At 42.8% G+C, this 15918-nt stretch overlaps 1 protein-coding gene across 3 annotated transcripts in view; it reads left to right on the top strand.

The window, feature by feature from the left end:
- Nucleotides 1-7035, top strand: part of LOC103186264 (solute carrier family 2, facilitated glucose transporter member 10) — an 8452-nt gene extending 1417 nt beyond the window's left edge. For 2 of the 3 annotated variants that reach the window (XM_042341822.1, XM_042341821.1), the window contains exons 2-6: nucleotides 803-930; nucleotides 1096-2487; nucleotides 3414-3536; nucleotides 4123-4258; nucleotides 6773-7035. In XM_042341822.1, the coding sequence (XP_042197756.1) occupies nucleotides 927-930; nucleotides 1096-2487; nucleotides 3414-3536; nucleotides 4123-4258; nucleotides 6773-6863 (1746 nt within the window). In that variant the 5' untranslated portion in view covers nucleotides 803-926 and the 3' untranslated portion in view covers nucleotides 6864-7035. Of the gene's footprint in view, nucleotides 1-705; nucleotides 931-1095; nucleotides 2488-3413; nucleotides 3537-4122; nucleotides 4259-6772 lie in introns of those variants that run through there. The other variant, XM_042341820.1, reaches the window with a different exon arrangement.
- Nucleotides 7036-15918: the final 8883 nt, after the last annotated feature.

Here is a 15918-nt window from a genome sequence, read left to right as displayed (position 1 = left end):
GGGAGATGGCGGAAGCAGAAAATGTTGATTCTTTCAGAAACCAATTAGATAGATCTGTTTTAGGAAATAATATCTTGGGATACAGTGTATAGTTTGGCACATGTCTCATCTGAGGATGGCACCTCCAACATTGTCACGTTCCCCAATACTGGACTGGAGTGTTAGCCCAGACTATGAGTTGTGTCATTACATGGGATCTGAACCCACAACTTTCTGACACAGAGGCACCGAGAGTTTTGGATCAGTACAGCTGTTTTGCAGTATTCTAACAAACTGTAAATGAATAGTTAACCATTCCTCATCGCAGAATTTCCCTCCTCAAATCAAAGGGAAAATGCCAAACCAAGTAATCAGATGAATAGTGGGACTTGTATCACATTCACAACCATGAGGTCAGAGGCGTTTCCAGGGAAACCAAATGCAAGTGGCCTCATTTTCCATAAGAAATGGGTTAGTTTTTTTATTTGATCTGAGCCAATCACAACGCCACATGAAGATTAATCCTTCTTCTGTAGATTGAAACTGATTGACTAATTTGTTGCTTTGGTTACAAACCAATTTGATGTCCCTCAGTAGGTTTCCAACCATTGTCAACTGGTCCCTTCCCAGTGATTTTTGCCTTTCCTGATTTTCATGCCGCAGTGAGTTTGCGAAAGCACCAAAACAGCTAAAGTTAACATGCGATAAACTGAAGGTAATGCAGTTTAGTTAAGAATTTATATGGTGCTGAATGACCACAGGACTTGATGGCTTTGGGTTGAATTGTGTAGTAATTATGGAGGATGCTGTCGATAACTTTCAGAGGAAGATCCGATCTGATACAGAAACGGTCCTGATCTTTGTCCAGATGCTCAGTCTCTGAGACTTACACTGCAGAGAGGGAGCGAGAGAGAGAGAGAGACATCCTGCATTAGCTGTGTGGAAAGATGGGTGAGTGGATTTTAGTGACACTGTTTTGGCCCAATTTGTTATGGTAAAATCTCTTTGAGCAATGGCAGCGACATGATAAGGCGCTACATCAAATGCAAGGATTATGAATAACAAATAATTCCTAATATTTGCGGCCAACTCATCAATGTTGGTTTTACATTACAGGCAAAACAGCCTCCGTGCTCTTCTTGTGTTCGACAGTGGCTCTCCTGGGGGGGCTGATTTTCGGGTACGAATTGGGCATCATCTCGGGGGCATTGTTGCAACTCCAGCAAAGCTTTGCGCTCAGCTGCTGGCAGCAGGAAGTGCTGGTCAGCGCTCTCCTCATTGGGGCTTTCCTGGCCTCGCTGGTCGCAGGGCCGGTCATCGATTACCACGGCAAGAAGAAGGCGATGTTGCTGGGGACGATCCTGACATGTGGAGGCAGCGTCATCCTCTCACTAGCGTCCGCCTTCACGGTGCTGGTGACCGGACGGTTGGTCATTGGATTCGCGATGTCCGTCTCCTCCACCGCCTGCTGTATATACGTTTCCGAGATGGTGAGGCCTCACCAGAGAGGCATGTTGGTGTCTTTGTATGAAGTTGGGATCACGGTGGGAATATTAAGCGCTTATGCATTAAATTACGTTTGGTCGGATGTGGGAAGTGGATGGAAGTACATGTTTGGGTTGGCCATCGGGCCAGCGGCCCTACAGGGTTTCAGCCTCATCTTCCTGCCTTCAAGCCCTCGCTGTGTCACAACTGGAGATGATGAGTCCCAGAAAGTCCTCCTGCAGCTGTACAGCACAGACCGCGACCACCTCGACTCACAAGACGTCCATTCGGCTGAAAGAATCGAGGACCAGTACAGCTTCCTGGATCTATTTGGGTCGAAGGACAACATGAGGACTCGGATGGTGGTGGCTCTGGTGTTGGTCATGTCCCAGCAGCTGACTGGGCAGCCCAACGTCCTATACTATGCTTCGATCATCTTTAGGTCCGTGGGGTTTCACAGCAACCATTCTGCAGTCCTGGCTTCAGTGGGACTAGGAATAGTGAAGGTTCTGGCCACTTTGGTCGCCATGGTTTGTGCTGACAAGGTGGGCAGGCGGACATTACTGATGAGCGGCTGCACTGTGATGTCTGTTTCCGTCACTGTGATTGCATTCCTGAACCAGAACCTTACGGTGGAATTACACAAAACCTGCAGAGTTGAAACCCAGGTTAATGGATCTTTCCACACCTTAAACTCCAGTTTAACATCCGACTCAGTCGTTTGGAAATCAAACTCATGGTTTACCAACAATAGCCAAGTCAACACGATGTCGTCCGTTCCTGACAACCCACATTTTACATTTGATGATCGTTTCAGCAGCAATCGATCGCTTCAAGTTGTTGATGTTGTGGACTCCTGGCTCCCTACTTCAGAAGAAACTTTTCATATGAAGAACCCAAAAAGCCACATCAGACGGAATGCTATAGGCTCCACTCGCTTCTCCAAACATTTGGCATTAAATTGGATAATGTTGCTTAGTATGATGGCCTTTGTCAGTGGTTATTCAATTGGCTTTGGTCCAAGTAAGTGCTATTCTGTTTCTACTTTTCTGCTGCATTAACACAGCCACGCTAAGCTGCAGCAAAGGTAAACGTGAGAATTAATACACATGGGATCAGCTCATACAATTCTAGAACAAACTATTTCACTAGTTTGTTGGGATTGCTTTGACATTGTTAACTGATGTTTTACAGGGCATTGCAAAGCATTGGGGAGCACATCCAACCACATACAGCAGCATTGAGCTTGTGACATTCCCTCAAAGTGTATTGGTATTGCTGGAGCTTAACCAGCTAAAACCACATAACTTGCCATTGTAAGCACTTGTCTGGCAAGCTTTCTACTGTTGTCTAGCTCGGACCCTCCTTACTCTTTAGGGCTTTGACTTGCAGGTTTAACAGGAGGCGAGTGGGCAGATTCTGTATTCCCACTATGTTTCTTGAGGAATCCTCTTAATTCGTCACCTCAAATTGCTTCCAATACTTCCCCAGCCAGTCCTTCATCCCAGTTCCAGTATAATAATAATAATCATCGCATTTGATACAGCACCTTCCATGTTGAGAAGGACGGCTCAAAGTGCTTCACAGAATTTATGGTAAAGTGTGGTGACTGCGTATTTTGTAGACAAATGTGGCGACCAATTTGCACACAGCAATGTCTCCAAAACACCAATGAAGTGAATGACAGGAACCCAGATAAAGATCTTTTTTATCTAACGGTCTTTTATATTTTCAAGTCTTCTCTCTGTATACTCGTTTAGAAGGATAAAACCATGAATGTTATTGCTGAGTTGTTTTCCTTGTGAAAGTGGAAATGTCAGGAATCGATGATAATGCTTTTCTAAAATAAAAATTGCTGCTGGTTGTGACGCGCCTGATCAATTAACATGGAATGTCATTTTGCCTGGAACACTGCTGGACACGAGCTGTTAATTGCTCTTGTTTTTCAGTGACTTGGTTGGTTCTTAGCGAGATATTTCCCGCGGGAATAAGAGGACGAGCGTTTTCGTTCTCGAGCAGCTTCAACTGGGCGACAAACATCCTGGTTACCTTAACGTTCCTGGATACAATCGGTGAGTTAACTGACAACCAGATCAGATGTTTTCAAAGTACAAATCAGTGAATCAGATCTTTCTTAAAATGACTGACCCTTGACATCCAGCTTTCCTATGTTCCAGCCATGTATTCAGGGCCAGAGAACTTGACCTTGGGGGAGCACGACTCCGAGCCAGGGGGAGGGGGGAGGTGACCTTAGGCACAGTCGACGATGAAGGTCTTCAGGCGCAATCTGAAGATGAGCAACGAAGGAACAAATCGGAGGGTTAGAGGGAGAGTGTTCCAGACCGTTTGAAAGTGCAGCCACCGATGGTGGAACGGAGGGCACGAGGGACATGCAGGAGGCTGGAGCCAGTTGAACAGAGGCAGTAGTTTGTGGGTTGGGGAGTGGGCAGGTGGGAAGTGGGGAGGTGCCAGGGCATGAAGGGATTTGAAAATAAGGGTGAGGATCTTGAAATCGATCCGTTCGGGAACAAGGAGCCAGTGGAGCCCGGCTAGAACTGGGGTGATGAAACCTATATATGGGGGAGAGATGAGATAGATGTAGATGGGTGCAAATGCTTCTTTCACTTACATTTGTTTGATTGCGGTTTGTTTGCTCAGATACAGTTGGACTGTCTGGGACTTTCCTGTTCTACGGTTTGGTTGGTTTCGCTTCTGTGGTTTTTATATACCTTTTCCTCCCGGAGACGAAGGGAGAATCCTTGGAACAGATTGACAAACACTTCTCTGGTGCACGGTAAATATTCTCATCTGTTAGCAAAAATATTTAGGGTCAACTCACAACCATTTAGATTGTGTCCAGCACTTGTCACGCTAAAAGGAACACCTCAGAGAGGTTCACAATATGACAAGAATTTGAAATGAAGGGAATGTCACACTCAAACACAACAACTAAATCCCTCGAAACAACAATTAGACGAGGAGGAAATCAATCTGGATATTTTAGGGTGAACTTGGACAATGCAGGGTATCAGCCAAGATAACTGGGAGAAAATCCTCAAATTTTTGAAATGGTGGGTTAGGAACGTTTAATAAGAAGCTCATATCCTCGAATGGTTCCATCTTTGACTCCTGCAGTTTCGTGAATTGGCTACAGGTACCTGAACATACAGTGAAGAAATTGGCACAACCTATCCCCCCCTCGGCCTTCCCAACGCTGTACACAATGAACACAGGCAGCAGAGGAGGAGGGAATTCTGTCCATTTGGCAGAAAACATCTCCGATGACCCATTGTATCTCCCAGAGCCTAATAATAATCCCTCCAAAAAAACAAAAAACAATAATAAAATTGTTCATTTTCAATCTACGACTGTTTGTGGGACATTGCTGTGCGCAATTGGCTGCCGCGTTCGCCCACAAATATACAGTCAATTCACTTTACAGTGTGTTCTGTGAAGCGCTTTGGGACGTCCTCCCGACGTGAAAAGCGCTATATCAAATGCAAGGATTATTATTATTATTATTATTATGTTTTGGCTTAAACTTATAGAATCTCACCACCCAATGCAAGAGGGCTGACAAAGGTACAGAGTCTGAGTTATAAGGTTCAACAAAACAGGTCCTTCACCTCAAGGCTGTTTGTAGGATATTGTTATGGGCAAGTTGGCTACAGGTGATCAGCTGCAAAAGTGCACAGTCACTACACTTCACAGTAAATCCTGTGAATCACTTTGAGACATCCTCCTGAAGTGAAAGGTGCTATATCAAATGCAAGGATTATTGTTAATTAATACTACTACTAATAATAATCCTTGGATTTATATATAGTGCCCCTCACGGGGGTAGTGTCCCAGAGCGCTTAAGCTATCTGTGCAAAAAGCAATTCTACCCTCTCACTTTGCTCTTTTTGATGAGCGCCTTACACCTATGCTGGAATAAATTAGCATTCCAATAAACTAATTTCTATTTAATACATAATACATGCAGGACCTCATTACCCTGAATCTCCCCCATGCAGTTGTGGGTCTGCAAGTTGCGTTTATACTGTACAACCTTGTTACACTGGGAGGCCATGAAATGGGTTTGCGTACTGGGTTACAGCAGCACAAGCTCATTAATGTATTATAATAATAATACTTGCATTTGATACAACGCATTATCACGTTTTCGAGACGTCTCAAAGCGCTTCACAGGATACACTGTAAAGTGAATTGACTGTGTGTTTTGTGGGTGAATCGTGGCAGCCAATAATAGCTCACAGCGATGTCTCCATAAACAGTCGTGGATTGAAGTGACCAAATTTTGAATTATGACCCCCGGAAAAGTGATCTGCCAATTATTCACTGACTGTGTGCTTAGTGCTGTGTGCTACTGCCATGCGTGAGAATCTTACCCATCTGATCATCGTACTGTATATTGTGTTCCTACGAGGGGTTTCTGGTCAGGTTGATGTTGTACTTTCTGTTATGTTGTGCTTTGTTAATGCTGTATGATCCCATTGAACCATATCCCCATAACATGGGCCTGCAGACTGAATGATACGTGTATGATATCATTACTGCGTGCTCCACATTAGTGCCTCAGGCTATGTTAGAACTGCATGACCTCATTATCCTATTAATCCGTGCAGGGAGCCACCATCTGGATTAACGCTGTATCATCAGATTACAGCAGCAGTCTGCAGGCCGCCCTATACCATTACACCCTCCTGTAACAGCAACATTACATCGTCGACCTTCTCCCTGATTCAGTTACATTCTTTTGAAATGCCACCGCTCCATGTTTGAATGGGGATCAGGAGTTGTTAAGACTATAATCCCTCCGTCACCAATTGTCTGCAAGACAAGAAACCCCCATCGTGTCAGCTGAGGGGTTGTGTCTGTGCGCCCACGGTTCATTAATCTCTGGTGCGCAGCATCCGTGTTGCTAAAGACAGCTCGGTGTTTCTCTTACTTTATCGGTTTAACGTCTCATCTGAAGGATTTTCATTTCCTGCTGTTATTGCGTGTAGCGCAAAAGAGCAAACTTGCAATCCTCTGTTACACACATGAAATGTAACTGTTGGTGAGACTCCCATTTTCCTCCTGTTGTTTGTTGATCGTGTACTAATTGCACCAACGAGAGGAAAATATGCCCCCAATTGTATAAATATTTGGGGGTGGGGTGGGGGTGGTGGCGTGTGCTCTGAGCTGTGATCTTGTCTGTTGAGACATTGGGATTGAGAGCGTCAATACTCAATAAACAGAACGTTTGCTAATAAGGAAAGTTACAAATGTCACATCTTTTCACATCGTAAACTCTGTTTCCTAGGGTCTCAGAAATCAAATGCTGTTGTCGAATTCCTGACCGAAGAGGAGCGTCTGGGGACAGATATCAAAGAGTTGAAGTCTCATCGTTGTAGAACACAGAGCTCTGAAGCCTTTCTCCTTTGGCACGAGATTTTGTGACAACACTAAATGAGATTGAATCTTGATGATGACATCGAATGGAAGGTGTCAGGGCTGGATGCAGATGTCCCAATTTTTATGGATGTTTGTAACGACTTTCTTTTTACCTAAGTATTTACACAGCTCAGGTGCTGCACAAACAACTTGCTTGAATGTTGCTCGAGTGCAACGCTGGGTGTGGTGTGGTGCATCAGCACACCAGCAAACACCGCTTTATTACCCCTCTTAAATAAATAATTCCTACATTTGATACAGCACCTTTCAGGGAGGATGTGTCAAAGCACTTCTCAGGGTATATTGTAAAGTATAATGACGCAGCATTGCCCCACAAACAGTCATGAAGTGAATGATAGTTTTTTTCGGGATTGTTGTCCAGGACACAGGGACAGAGCATGAAACTCTTTTTTTGAGTGGTGCTATGGAATCCTTAACGTCCACCTGAACAGGCAGACGGGACCTCGGTTTAAAGTCTCATCTGAAGGACGGCACCTCCGACAATGGAACAACGTCACATCACCAGCATTGCGTTGCTTCAGGATCGCTCCTAGATGATCCGAGTTTAAGGTTCCGATGTGGGACTTGAACCCACAACCTCCTGACTCGGAGGCGGGACTGGTACAAGCTGAGCCAGGCTGACACACACAGCTTCCGAGAAGCTCGATGTTAAGATCTCAATACTGTTCTCCAAATGCCCTTGATTTGCAAAATAATATAAAATATTAACAAGCAGTTGCAGGTCCAATCGAGAGGTTGTGCAATGCAAACAAAAAAATATGAAATCAGAACCATGGATTTTTTAAAAAAAGACTAGTTTCTGCCTTTTCAGCTCAGATCTAGGATTCTCAATATGAAAGTATGGATAAATATTTAATATTGTGCAATAATAGCCATTTATTGGGCCTTTGCCAGATGAACATGTGCCTCATGTTTTAATGTATCAGGCTGATCAATGTCGAGACTAGAGTAAAAGTGTTGTTCATTACTGTCTGTGTAACTATACTTTCCTGAACTTTCCATCTTTTCTGGAAGCTAAATGCTCAATGATAATGATTCTTGCATTTGACCCAGGGCCTTATCACGTTGTTGCGACATCTCAAAGCGCTTCACAGGATACGCTGTAAAGTGCAGTGACTCTGTGTTTTGTGGGTGAAACGCAAAAAACAATTGGGCACAGCAGCGTCCCACAAACAGTCGTGGATTAAGTGACCACTTTTTTTCTATGGAGGGATTATTATCCCCGGAAAGTGATCCGCCAATCGACTAACAACCGGCTTCCTACTTACTGGTGGTGAACAGAGGCGCGTGGAGTAAGGAAACTTGCCTAAGGTTTCACCGCAGCTGATGGTTCAATGACTGATCTCACCTCGGTCAATGTTAAGAGCCAAGTTTTGTCACTTTCAGTGTCCCTCCAAGACAGAAAGCTGTCAAAGTCCATCATTATCAGAAAAAAGAAAAAGTAGCATTGCAATGTGCTGTCGGGATTTATTCAGACCTTACGCAGTGTAGTGTGTAATCACACACTGTGCAAACAGGCAGACAGACAGACAGACAGACAGATGGCGTAATGAGATTATACATACTGTCTAAACTGTTGAATGCTCAGGATTCTATACAAAGTATGTGTAACTCATCCAGATGGTCATTAATGTGTACATGTGTTTATACTGTACTTGAACCTTGTTTACAGACGCTTTTGGAATCTGTCCCCACTGATATCTTCTGGTGTCTCTCTCTGCCTGAAATATTACAGTCTTAAAATAAACCCCAAGATAAAACTATACAGCTGTAACCAGGTAAAAATGGTTTTATGGAGAAGCAGGAGTTGATGCTCAAGGAGTTATTCGAGGGAGAGAGAGAGAGGGAGGGAGGGAAAGAAAAGAGAGAGACTGCTGTGCATTCCTGCAGGGAGCCCAGACAGACATGCACACAGACTCTCGAAACAGCTGAGCAATGTGTAGGCGCAGTTTATAAGCTGCGGAGAGCCACGTCATCGTTGCAATGAGTCTGTTTTGGTCATTTTTTTCCAGAGAACCCCCCCCTCCCACTAAAGTCTGGGTACCGCCCGCAGCTACCTTGTAAATGCAGCGAGTCCTGCCTGACAGATGGCACCTCCATTAGTTTCAGATTATGTTTAATTGGAACATCTGTTCGAGGCAGTTGCTGCATATTTTAAACGATTTCTTATGGGTGGTCTTTCCTCCCGGGGAGGGGAAAGGAGAGGAAAGGGGGAAGAATAGGAGCTTGGCATGATTTAGCAGAGGAAACTCACATTGTTCAATGTCCCCCCATATTATTCGGTGTAATAAAGTGTGTTGCAGAGAATCGAATGTTTGTTTATTCTAATTTTTTTAAAAAAAATCCCTTATAAAACGCAGTGTTTCTGACCCGGAAACTAACAGGAATCATAAAGGGCAAGTGTCTTCAGCTCAGTCACAGATACCTTGTTACCTGGTGATTAAGTGCTCTGAGAACCCTCCCACGTGAAGGGCGCTATGTAAATGACAGTCGTTGTTGATTTGCTTAATGCTACACAAACCTGATGGTCATAATCCTGAGTTAGTCCATTTCAGCCGGGATAACAGTTAGGGTGTGAAAGGCACGACACCCAGTACAAGGTTTATTATTATTTAGATCCCAAACCCACCTCGTTATCCTATGGCTCAGTTTGCATCAAGGTACAACTTGTCGTAGCTCGTAAGCCAACTCGTCTTTCTCAGTTTGGGGATTTAAAACATATCAAAAGTGATCTTTCTTCAATGAAGCACCTAACCCTAACCCCCTCTCATATCAACTTGTATCAACTTAGACTTGTATGATCAACAGACTGAGAACACCACCTTTGGTTCCAGCCATTAATTAATGGTGATGTCCAGGAGGTGGAAGAAAACTGCTAAGAAATGTGTTTAAAATGATCTTAACATATATAATCTGGTGTGGGGCATTTTAGAAATATACGGGTTTAATTGGCAATATGTCTTAACAGACACCAGCTTGGTTCAGTGGGTGTCACACGCTCTCAGATACTACCCTGCGTGAGAGGTGCTGTATAAATGCAAATTGTTGTTGTTATCACTGTTACCTCCGCGTCAACAAGGTTTGGGTTTAAGTCCAACTTTGGGGATCAGAATCTTGGCTAACAGTTCAGTGGAGCGGGTGGGGGTGGGGGGATCCCTGCGTTATTGGGGGGTGTCATCCCCATCAGAGGAAACGCTAAACTGAGTTTCCATACGCCTCCAACCCCTAACATGAACTGAAAAGCCAAGATGGCTTCTGGCCAACAGTCCTCTTGTTACATTCCTGATCAGAAATGGGTGGCAATCAGATCCCTAAAATCAAAACTAGTTGAATAAAAAGATAAGATGGGAGGCAAGAAAAAAGGAAGGAAGGAAAGCATGAAAACATTTTAAAATTGCCTTAAAGTGACTTGTTTTCTTTTTACTCCTTCCAGTAATTTTTTTTTACGGACTGTGGTTGAAAAATTCCAAGCAGAGTGCAGAATGGGACTGTGAAGGGGTCTGTGGCTACATAGAGTGATGCTGCACACGTTCAGACTCCCAGAGGGTAAACCTCAGCCACATGCGAGATTCCCAACGCTCCCGCCAGGAAGCAGGCCTGACTGGCAACATCCCAGCTTTTCAGGCAGGAAGATTGGCAGGTTGACGACGAGACCACTTAGCAAAGTGACAAGATTGTTAAGAAGGAGAAGTCAGCTTCTTGGCAAGTGAGTTGGAGGCCAACTGGGGAGGTAGTGGGGGGGGTGTCTGTTTGATCCCAGGACATTGAAATGGCACATATTAATTTGGTTTGTGTTGGCTTAGTGCTGCGTGTATTCATATCTGATTTCTGGTAGCCTCGTGGCAAAAGAGGCATCTGAATCCTTTTAAAATATTTTTTAAAAATTCCCCAGCGCTGTATTGGGATGGTGCCCAATCCTTGGCTGTCTAATAATCTGCTGTTTGTACGTCTGAATCCTAGGCAGTCAATAAACTGGGCAAGCGTTCAATCATTGGCTGACTGAAGAGGGAGGGAGGAACAGTCATTTCTGGCCCTCTGAAGAGGGAAAGTCTGTATCTAGTTGTGAAAAACAATACTTTTTGAGATACGTCAAGGCAGCAGGACAGGAGAGGGGAGCTCATGGTGAGGTTCACTAGCGAAGGACAAGTGTAGAATAAGCCTCTTTTATACAAAAGCTAACTAACCAAGAGCTCAAACAGGCAACGCCGAGGTATTGGACTCATTTAAGAAACAACTTGTTGTTGTAATAGGAAAATAAGGATAGTAATGTTAGTAAGGATGAGATCAAATAGGCCAACAGGTCAACAACACCAGAACCTTTCTTAAACTTGCTTTATCTTTGTTGGTACAATTCCAGTCTGTGGTATAATGTCCAATGTTTAATAGTTTTGTGCTTTACAAATGCACGGACACTTGGGCTTTCGAACCTAGCGACTGAACAAATATTCATTGGTCACTAATTGTGCTAAATACTAGCACCAGTGACTGATACATCTAATCAAATCAGAACTCACACAATCAGCATGACTGTAACATTTCAGGCAATGAGATATTTTCCTCCAAACAAGTTTCTCTCCTGAAAGCTCCTTCTGTGCAACCAAATTAGAGCAAACCTATAGCAATTTTCACACAAAGCCGACTGGAAATCTGGAACTCTTTCCCACAAAAGACTGTGGATTATGGTTGGATCAATTAAAATTTTCACGATTGACGTGAATAGATTTTTGTTTTGTCAAGGTATCGAGGGATATGGAGCAAAGGCGGGTAAATGGAGTTGAGGTACAGATCAACATGATCTGATGGAATGGTGGAAACAGGCTCGAGGGGCTAAATGGCATACTCCTGTTCCTATTGCCACCAGCTAAATCAGTACAGACCTGGGTCGATCCAATATGTTAAGGCCTAGTTATTATTGAATAAACTCTCAGCCACTTTAATGAGGAGCACCAGCAATTTTAAGCATTCGTCAAAAAATAACCTTCTGCCTTATTTCAATCGAAATAGCCTAACGTCATTCATATAAAATATCCCTCAAATCATTGAGAACCAGTGGTTTCCATTTGATTTGTGCTTCTTGCAGAGTTTTGTTTTTAATCAATGCGTTATTTCTAATGTTTATATAATTTGATACAGTTTTGTAAGAAAGTAAGATGGTTTAGAGTTCAGATGTTTTCCCTCCTGAAGTTTTCATGCTCTAGAAAAGTGGCAAAACAAAAAATATTTGCACTCCTGCCTCCTGAACACACAACAATAATTACAAATCAGTGCTCCGTGATTTTCAACAAATACTGTTTATTATTCCAGCAACGGCCGTCCAGACTAATTAACTGTGGGCGTGTAGCCTCGCTAGTCTGATGTGAGGACCCAGGAATAATATTATGACACAATGCTGAAATAATATTGTCAGTGCTGTTTATGTCGGCAGCCTTCAGTGGATCAGATTTAGTTGTTTCATGAGTTGTTTCGCGAGCTGAATGTTCATTATTAGGATTGTGTGAGAGTTTGGTAACTTGGCTCCTGCTTGATTTATGCGTTTCATGAGGCATAATACGCTGACCTCAAGACTGTCGGTTTATTTAGGCTGTCCCCTGGCAAGGGAGGCTTCCTCGCTTTTCCAATCTTTCCCTGAGGAAAGGGGGAATGAGGAAAGACTCGAGATACTCATGTGGCGCAAAAGAAACACTCATTCCAAATGTTGGTGCAGTGGGTCAAACACAAGGAACATCTGTGTTAAATGAAGCCCTAAGAGTAAAATAAGAGCAAGCTGCCATGCTTAAGAGCACACGGCAAAGCCCCACACTGAGTTACCACAGAGCTACACTGCATAAATCCACAATGATCTGCAGCAGAGCATATTACACAAACCCACAGTCATCTAACAAACAGCACACACTCGATATATTGGTACAAATCTAAAAGCACTGTGCACATCCACACTGAATCTGCGACAACCTCCTGCTAAAATACAATGGGATCTGCTTCAGCCAGACACTGGCAAGCACGGGACGCTGGACAAATCAAACAAAATGTTTGATGTGTCTGGCTTAACCAGCTTCCACTGGACATCTATATTGATCGGGAACTTAGATTGCTAAGTTAAAGCTAAATTTAGGATAACTAAAGATGGATTTAGTAAATGACGTACAGGATTTCACTTAAAAGCAGATTAACAACAGGACCCCTTTGGATTGTTTACAAATGGCTGTTTCTGCTCACATGGTAATAAGCACAGATAGGTTTGATCACTGAGAAGCTAAGAAACCTACCCTGAAGGAAACTGGCTCAACTACTCACTAGAAGCAATGCCATCTGCCTTTGCGGAGGCTTGTGGTTATCTTTCCCCACCCCAGCTCGGCCCCCCCTACACCCCTCTCTCCGCTCCCAGCCTCAGCTCGGGTGCCAAGCCAGGATTGCTCAGTACCTTGGGGCGTTCTCCTGACATGAAAGCTGCTGTATAAATGTAAGATTTCATTGTACTGAACCAAGCTGACCAAAATGGTTCTTTAATACCCCCCTAAAGGAGGTTCACTGCCATGGCACTGAGAATACAGACCAGAGCAGAAGGTTACACGTTTGTAACCCGTTTATTGTGAGTTATCTGATCTGATAGTATTTAGGATTCATTTAATTGGCCACAGTCTTTCTGGAGTGAGGAGGGGGTTGGTTTGTGGGGGGGAATCAACTAAGGTCACGTTCCTGATTTCTATCCAGGTATTTGTATGTGCAAATCTAGGGAGGATAGGATTGGGATCAGCTGTAGTGCTTCCCCTCTGTTACCCCCCACTGTTTAATAGGCTGCCAAGTCTCACTGACAAGGGCACTCAAACACGATTGATGACTTGGGCAAGGAACTCAGTGTGCCAACCTACTGCACCTCGCAATCTCTGACTTATGAAAGATTCTCAACACTAAGTTTTCCCAAATTAGTCCAAATGCCGACTACTGTACAGTCTGCAGAATTTTCATGGTATTAGACTTATATACATTCGTTATGTTCTACACCACAAAATAAAACATACATGAGTTTCCGATGAATGTGTCTTATTTACATTTACACAGGATTTACATTTATCTGAGCTGTGTGATTTTTTTATAAATCCTTATTCCATACGTACAATTTGTGAAATTTTTAAAATCATTTACATCTGAATTACAGTATTGATTTCTTTTTTATTCTCGAATTAAGCCAGCAAAGACGAGGTGAAATTTCGGGGTGCTATAATAATAACAACAACAACAATCCTTGCATTTGGTATATAGCGTCTTATCCCAAAGCGTTTCACAGAATATATTGTGAAGTGAATTGACTGTGTGTTTTGTGGGCGAAAGTCACAATATTAATAAATAATCCTTGCATTTGATATAGCGCTTTTTACGTCTTCTCGACGTCTCCAAGCGCTTCACAGAATAGACTGTAAAGTGAATTGACCGTATATTTGTGGGCGAATGCGGCAGCCAATTGCGCACAGCAGTGTCGCACAAACAGTCGTGGGTTGTGAAAGTGGCCGATTTATTATTGGTTTTGTTTTTGGAGGGATTATTAGGCGTGTCCCTAACAATCCCTATCCCTAAAGCAACACACTGTTTTAAAGAAATTAAAAACTCTGGAAATATTGTGGGTTTGTTTCAAGTACCGAAACTTAGAACAACAACGTCCCAATCAGTTCAACAGCCGCTGCAGTCAGTGTCTGTGAAGACCAACACTCTCAGAGAAAGGTTTCCTGCAAACGATCATTTGTCCAGTAGGTGGCGCAGTGCTAATAGGTTGAATGAACGCATTGCAGTCACACAGACACACACACACACACACACTGACCCACCAAGTCACACACAGTAGCTTTCAGATCAATTATATTTCTCTGGCTGTGCCAAATTGTTTGTTTCTTTGGTGTTGCAACTCCTGATCACAACCCTGCAGATTTCTAATAATTTATATATATATATTTGCCCATAAAATATAGTCAATTCACTTTACGGGACAATCTGTGAAGCGCTTTGAGACGTCTTGAAGACGTGATAAAGGGCTATGTTAAATGCAAGGATTATTATTATTATTAAGGCAAAGAATTTCTGGTCAATACAAAATCTTTTTTTTTAAAAAAGGCATCCTTCCAGTTCAGTTAGTTTTGGAGATAGTCCAACTCGCTTTCATTATGATTTCAATGGGTTTCGAAAGAGGCACAAACAACTGCAGTAACCCTTGTGAATATTATTCATTTTTTATTCTCTCTCTCTCCCTCCATGTGGCACATTAATGCCTCTGGATAGAACCCATTCTGCACAGAAACACACACAAAAATTAAGGGGGATGTCACATTTCAATATTATTAAATTATGGACTGATTGAAAAACCCAGAGGATTTAAATTTTCCCAGAAGGCAGTAAATCAAACCAGAAAGGCAGTGTATATTTTTATTAAAAAACTTGGAAACTGATTATGATGTAGAAAATAGTTACACGCCATCCAGCAATAATCTAATAAGACTTTTTTTTGGGGGGGAAAGGATGGACAGAGAGAAAGAGGGAGGGAAGAGAGTGGCTAATGAACTATATTTTCCCTACCACGACAACTTTAAAGAACAAAAAAAGTAAATTTTATTTATTTAAGTGTTAAATTAATGTTAGCTGTTTTGTCAATTCCTGAGATAGAATTTTAAATATTCCCACTTAAGTGAGTTTAAAACACTTGTAAAACTATCTTTGTGCATTTTACTATAATGTTACACACACACAAACACACGCAAACACATACTCTTTGATGGTAATTGTTGTTGGCCAATGTGCGTTTGTAGGCAAACATGAGAGAGCACAGAGCAAAGTCTCTCATACAGCCATGAAGTCAGTGAAGGGATCAATTTATCTGGAGGCATTTTGAACGCATAAAGAAACCACCACTTTCTGAATAGTAACATCTAATGGATCCCACGTCTGACAATGAGTGTTGTCAGAGGTGAAAGGCACTATACAAATATAATTTGCTGTTGTTGTTCCACT

Source organism: Callorhinchus milii, unplaced genomic scaffold, assembly GCF_018977255.1.
Source record: "Callorhinchus milii isolate IMCB2004 unplaced genomic scaffold, IMCB_Cmil_1.0 Scaffold18, whole genome shotgun sequence".
Taxonomy (NCBI): Eukaryota; Metazoa; Chordata; class Chondrichthyes; order Chimaeriformes; family Callorhinchidae; genus Callorhinchus; species Callorhinchus milii.
Note: the sequence above shows the minus strand (reverse complement) of the source record. Positions and strands in the feature narration are given on the sequence as shown.